The sequence below is a fragment of the Orycteropus afer genome, unplaced genomic scaffold (genome assembly GCF_000298275.1).
Source record: "Orycteropus afer afer isolate SDZICR_OR568_19922 unplaced genomic scaffold, OryAfe1.0 scaffold00056, whole genome shotgun sequence".
Classification (NCBI taxonomy): Eukaryota; Metazoa; Chordata; class Mammalia; order Tubulidentata; family Orycteropodidae; genus Orycteropus; species Orycteropus afer.
This window is the reverse complement of record NW_006921643.1, coordinates 10042227-10048385: the sequence shown is the minus strand read 5'-3', so window position 1 is coordinate 10048385 and position 6159 is coordinate 10042227. Positions and strand designations below refer to the sequence as shown.

The window sequence follows — 6159 nt, the reverse complement described above, 5'->3', positions numbered from 1 at the left end:
CTGTACCTTGACCAGGAGGCTGTCGTTCGAACAGAACAAGGGGACACTACATGGTTTAAAATCAAGAAGGGAGTGCGTCAGGGTTGTGTCCTTTCCCCATACTTATTCAATTTATATGCTGAGCAAATAATCCGAGAAGCTGGACTATATGAAGAGAAACATGGCATCAGGATTGGAGGAAGAAGCATTAACAACCTGAGATATGCTGATGATACAACTGTGCTTGCTGAAAGTGAGGATGACTTGAGGCACTTACTGATGAAGACTGACGAACACAATCTGTAGTATAGATTACATCAAAATATAAAGAAGACAAAAATCTTCACAACTGGACCAATAAGCAGCATCACGATAAATGGAGAAAAGATTAAGGTTGTCAAAGAATTCATGTTTCTTGGTTCTACAATCGATGCCAATTGAAGCAGCAGTCAGGACATTAGACAACGTGTAGCACTGGACAGGACGGCTGCAAAGGAACTCTTTCAAGTGCTGAGGAGTAAGGATGTCTCCTTGAGGACTAAGGTGCGCCTGACACAGGCCATGATATTTCCAATCACCTTGTATGCATGTGAGAGCTGGACAATGAATGAGGAAGACCGAAAAAGAATTGATGGTTTTGAATTGTGGTGCCGGTGAAAAATGCTGAAAGTACCATGCACTGCTAAAAGAACTAACAAATCTGTCCTGGAGGAAGTGCAGCCAAGATGTTCCTTGGAAGCGAGGATGGCCAGACTTCATCTTGCCTACTTTGGTCATGCTGTCAGAGGGGACCATTCCCTGGAGAAGGATGTCATGCTTGGTAAGGTGCAGGGTCATCGAAAGAGGGAAAGGCCTTCGACAAGATGGATTGAACGGTGGCTGCAACAATGCACTCAAGTATAGCAAGGATCATGGAGCTGGTGCAGGATTGGGTGGTGTTTTGTTCTGCTGTGCATGGGGTCACTATGAGTCAGAAACAACTCAACAGCACCTAACAACAACAACAAACTTGCATTTTTGACCCCTGACTATGTGAACCAGCAGAAAGATGAGAGAAATCTATGGGATGGCATGGCTGAAGGAGTAGGAGGACATCTAGCAGCTCTCATCTCTTTGCAAGAGGGTACTGGTGAAAAAGCAAATCATAGGAGTCTCCAAGAGAAAGGGATTTTGAGCCGAGTTGTCAGGAATGCTGCCCACTGAGCACATGGAAATACTTTTCCTTCCCCTCCTACATAGGTGATGAAAATACAGAAATATACTGGGGTCAAAAAAGATGAAAGAGAAGAAAAACATCGCCCACTGTAACCTCATCTTTGAGAGCAAAGTTTATTACCTATATAGGAAACTGAGAGATGTTTCACAAAACTATCAACTCACCTCCTGCTCTTTAAGAAGAGATTCAGCAGCCTCATTTTAACCTACAACTGAAAAACCCTTTCTTGTCATGCCAATGCAAACAGAGGCAGAAACTGAGTGGAAATGGACCTCCCAAACCTACTCAGTATGTAGAATATGGTACACTTGCTCTCACCTTATAATTGGGGCATGAGAAGCTTTTATGGCCATAATAAAGGGGAACGTGCTAGGAAGTGTTGACAAGAGTGGAAATGAGATGGAGGCACCATAGTGTGTTTTAATTAAAGAAAACCTCTCTACAATGCCTAGAGAAACTTCTAAAGAAGAAAAACAGAAAATAATTCTGCTTCTGAAAGCATCTTGGAGCTTGTTTACTGATCAGATGGAGAGCTGAATCAGGAGGCACACCCACTTCCAAATAGTTATGCAAACAGGTGATCGTCTCCAGGAACTGTATATTTGAGCAGTATCAAACATCTGGTTCCACTTCCAAACAAACCCATCTCCTTAATCTCCCTCAACAATATGAATTCCCTTAAATTCCAAACTTAGAATACAGAAGAAAGATGTTTGACAGGCTTAAAACATCCTGATTTAGGAATTATTTAAAACCAAGAATAATCAATTTTGATTTGGGAAAGATCTGCAATTCGCCATTGCTACCACAATTCATCCTATCTCCTGAAGCTACCCCTTCTCCTTATCTTTTCTTTCATATCCCCCAAGATGATGAGAGCTTAGGGTACGTTTTTTCTTTAAAAATTATAAATACTTCTCTGCATTAGAGTCTAATTGGTATTCATGAAATATCAAGTCTAGTGGACTAATGTAGCACAAGCTAATTAACAACAAATAATAACACCTGTACAGCATGTATTACATCCCATTCAGCCAAGTATTTTACATGCTTTATCTCCTTGAATTCTTAACAATTCTAGAAAATAGGTATGAATCCCATCTTCATTTTTCAGATGAGGAAATCATGGCTCTGAGAGACTAAGTAACTTTAGCTCAAAGTCACAGGGCTATATTAAGTGGCAAAGTCAAACGTGGATCCAGATTCCCTGACTTGAAAGCCAAAAATATTAACAACTAAAGTCCACTGCCATGATGCAAGGAAACAATTAGTCCAAAGGAGTAATGGACCACATGAACCCCAGCCTCCAAGACCCTGAGACCAAAAGAAATAGATGGTGCCTGGCTACCACTGCTGACTGCTCTGAAAGGATCACAATAGAAGGTTCTGGATAGAGTGTGACAAAAATGTGGAACAAAACTCAAAACATTAAAAAAAAAAAAAAAATCAGGCTTATTGGTCTGATAGAGACTGGTAGAACCCCCAAGATTACGATTGTTAGATACCTTTCAAGCCTGGAACTGAATTCAACTTTCAGACAGGCCTATCAAAGTGAACAAGAACACCAGGAAGGTACACACTTATTACAACAATCAACCTCACGAGATCAAAAGAGCAGCATTTGCCCAGGGATAAAGCTCAGAAGCAGGAAGAGATAGGAGAGAAGGAAGAGGGGAAATGGTGAATACACAGAGGAAGTGGGAAGAGTGCTGTCACACTGTGGGGAATGCAATCAGTGTCACAAAATAAAGTGTATATGAATTGTTGAATGGAAAATCAATTTGCTCTGTAAACTTCTACTCAAACCACAATAATAATATAAAAAAGTGGAAAAATAAATTAGCTCAGTTAGTTGCTATGAGCTTGTGATTTAGGCTTAAAGGAGCATCATCTCCCCATGGGAGCTCTTGCACCCTCCAGCAGCCACACTGAACAGCAGACATCATGACACCTAAAAGGAATTCCAAACCCAGCCCAGGTGGCGCCAAGTGTCAGAATTCTCTAGAGCTGGGAAACGTGGCCACAGATAAACTTCTCAGACAGGATAGAAGTACTGGTCTGACAACTGCTATGGCTTTTTTTTTTTTTTTTTTAAATGAAAGGGGAGAGATTAAATAGCATTATATGAGAATTATGCAGAGATTGAAGGATCTTGGTACGAGTACTGCTGATCTTGAGCAAATAGCCCAAATAAGCTTAACACGTGTGTTTAATTCAAAGACTTAACCTGTTGCCAAGTAAAGTGTCTTAAAGAATTGGAATGTTGTCAAACTAGCTTAACACCATGAAATGGTAAACTTAATGAGAGACTCTATAAATCTCGAGGAATAAAACACACAGCTATCTCCAAAGGCTGTGATTTCATAATGGTCTGGCCTCTTTCCTGGGTGTGTACACACACACACACACACACAGAGTGATGGGTGAAAAATTGTAACTAAAAGCTGATTTTTTTAATTGAGTAAAATGTATTCCACCCCTGCCTCTACTCAAAACATTTAGAATCATTTTACTCAATTTTTTTAAGTATAGAGACCCAAATATAAGACACAACCATGCAAAAGAGTCGATTCTCTAAAACACATCTACTCACTCTCCTAAAGAAATAACACACATTCTTGAGAATAGAAACCATAACATTAAAACAAAATAAAACAAAACCGGTGGTTCAGTGTTGAACCTTAAAAGATGGGGAAGGCTGTACAGATCCTTATAAATCAACTGCCTGAGGATCTTTCCAAACTGGATATAAGTGGGGCAATGGAGAGGGCAGGGAGAGAAGGAAGAAAAGATTTGTAATTGGAAAAAAAAAATCAAATTCAGTAATATTTGTTCCTGAGAAAAACATGACAACTACTCACCTGTCCACTGCTTCTACATCAAAGCAAAACCTTTTCTCAATAGAGTCTGTTTTCCGCCTTGTACAGGATTTGAGAGTGACTGATTCATCTTCTCCCTATTGAACACACAAATCATAAAGATGAGACCAGACTGTGTACTCTGCTCCTACTCAGGACAAACATGACACAAAAATAGGAATGATCATTTCATTTCTTCAAGCCTAAATGTTCATAACTATGAGATATAGAAGGCTGGTCATACTCCTCAGGCAAAAGGCTCATGCAACTGAAATTTGTAAACCATGTTGTACTCAGAGCCAAACACCTTTAATACCGGTAGATCCTGACAGCGCAGCATTACACAAGGTAGCTAAACTCTCATTTATATTGTTTTTAACAAGTTTTAATTTGTAGTTTGATTAGATTGAGCAAGACGACCTTGAAATCACCTTCCAACTCTGGCTTCTATGGTCTTGATTCAGTCCTCATTTCTTCAGAAAAGCTCTCCTGGACCATGTCAAATACCCCCATGACATGTTCACATAGCACCACGGACCTTTCCCTCATGACATTGATCATAGCTGAAATTTTCCATTGATAAAGATGGTAATTCAAATAACATGTCTCTCCTTGTAAGTTCTCTAAGGAAATTTGCCTGTTTTTTTTTTGTTTGTTTGTTTGTTTGTTTGTTTGTCTGTTTGGTTTTTTCTTTTTTTTTTTTTTTTTTTTGCATTCTTCTTCACTTCCAATGCTAGGAGACCATTAGCTGCATCTTAGATGGCTGCTTGAAAGCTTTTAAGACCCCAGTCACTACTCACCAATGTAGGATGTGGAGCAATGCTTTTATGTGTTTTGTTGTGCCAACTGAGTCTGATGTCCTCAAGTACTATGGTCCTGAGATAGTAGATATACTGGATCTCTCTCCTTTAGTGTCTGGCTGTCTGTGAGAGATTACTCTGTGTCTCTCTTCTTTTGTTTCTGTAAGGACTGCAGGTATATTGTAACACTGGTGTCTGTGCAAGATTATCCTCTGCTGAATCTATCCTTGGTCTAGAGTACATTGCTGTTCACTGACTCCCTTCTGATCATCTCAGGTATTTATGTGTTTATCTGTGTAGCCTAGTGTTTGCTATTAATGGCAATGTGGTATTGCGGACCCATTGGTTGGTATTAGCATCTGTCATCTATCTCTTATGTGCACAAATCGGTGTCCTCCCATATCCTAATGTTATCCTGGTGGTCATATATCCTTCCCATATATCCCTGCCCCACCCATGTCAGCTTGTAGGCCCCAACTTGCCCAAAATTAATCCCTCTCCTTCCCTCCCCATCCTGGTAACCTACTAGGTGAGTTCCTTTTCCCAAGCAAACCCTTCTCTGTCTTTTTACAGTAATGGGCTCATACAGTACTTGTCCTTCTATGATTGACTTATTTCACTCAGCATAATGTCCTACAGGTTCATCCATGTTGAGAGATACTTTGCATATCCCTCATTGTTTTTTTAATGTGGCATAGTATTCCATTGTGTGGATATACCAAAATTTGGTTATCCACTAACCCATTGACGGGCATTTAGGTTGTTTCCACCTCTTTGCTATGGTGAATTGTGCTGCAATGAACACAGATGTACATGTGTCTGTTCCTCATCTTTTTTAATCTGGCCCCTAAAAAAAACTCATTATAATTAGTTTATGATTCATCCATGTTGGTGAGTATATCTAGACTTTGTTTCTTTCTATTGTTGTTGTTGTTAGGAGCCGTCAAGTTGTTTCCGACTCAGCAACTCCATGCACAACAGAACGAAACACTGCCTGATCCCGCCCCAGATCCATGATCCCTGCTATACTTGAGCCCATCATCACAACCATCGTGTCAATCCATCTCACTGAAGACCTCCCCCTCTTTCATTGACCCTCCACCCTACCAAGCATAACATCCTTGTCCAGGGAATGGTCCCTTCTGACAACATGACCAAAATAGGTGAGACGAAGTCTGGCCATTCTCACTTCCAAGGAGCATTTCGGGTACACTTCCTCCAGGACAGATGTTAGTTCTTTTACCAGTCCATGGTACTTTCAGCATTCTTCGCCAGCACCACAACTCAAAAGGATCAACTCTTCTTG

At 40.3% G+C, this 6159-nt stretch overlaps 1 protein-coding gene across 1 annotated transcript in view; it reads right to left on the bottom strand.

Moving 5' to 3' along the window:
- The window catches only part of ARHGAP26 (Rho GTPase activating protein 26), a 778689-nt gene that overhangs the window by 533998 nt on the left and 238532 nt on the right, over positions 1-6159 (bottom strand). The window contains exon 10 of the mRNA XM_042780720.1: positions 4057-4151. Within this exon, the coding sequence (XP_042636654.1) occupies positions 4057-4151 (95 nt within the window). The remainder of the gene's footprint in view (positions 1-4056; positions 4152-6159) is intronic.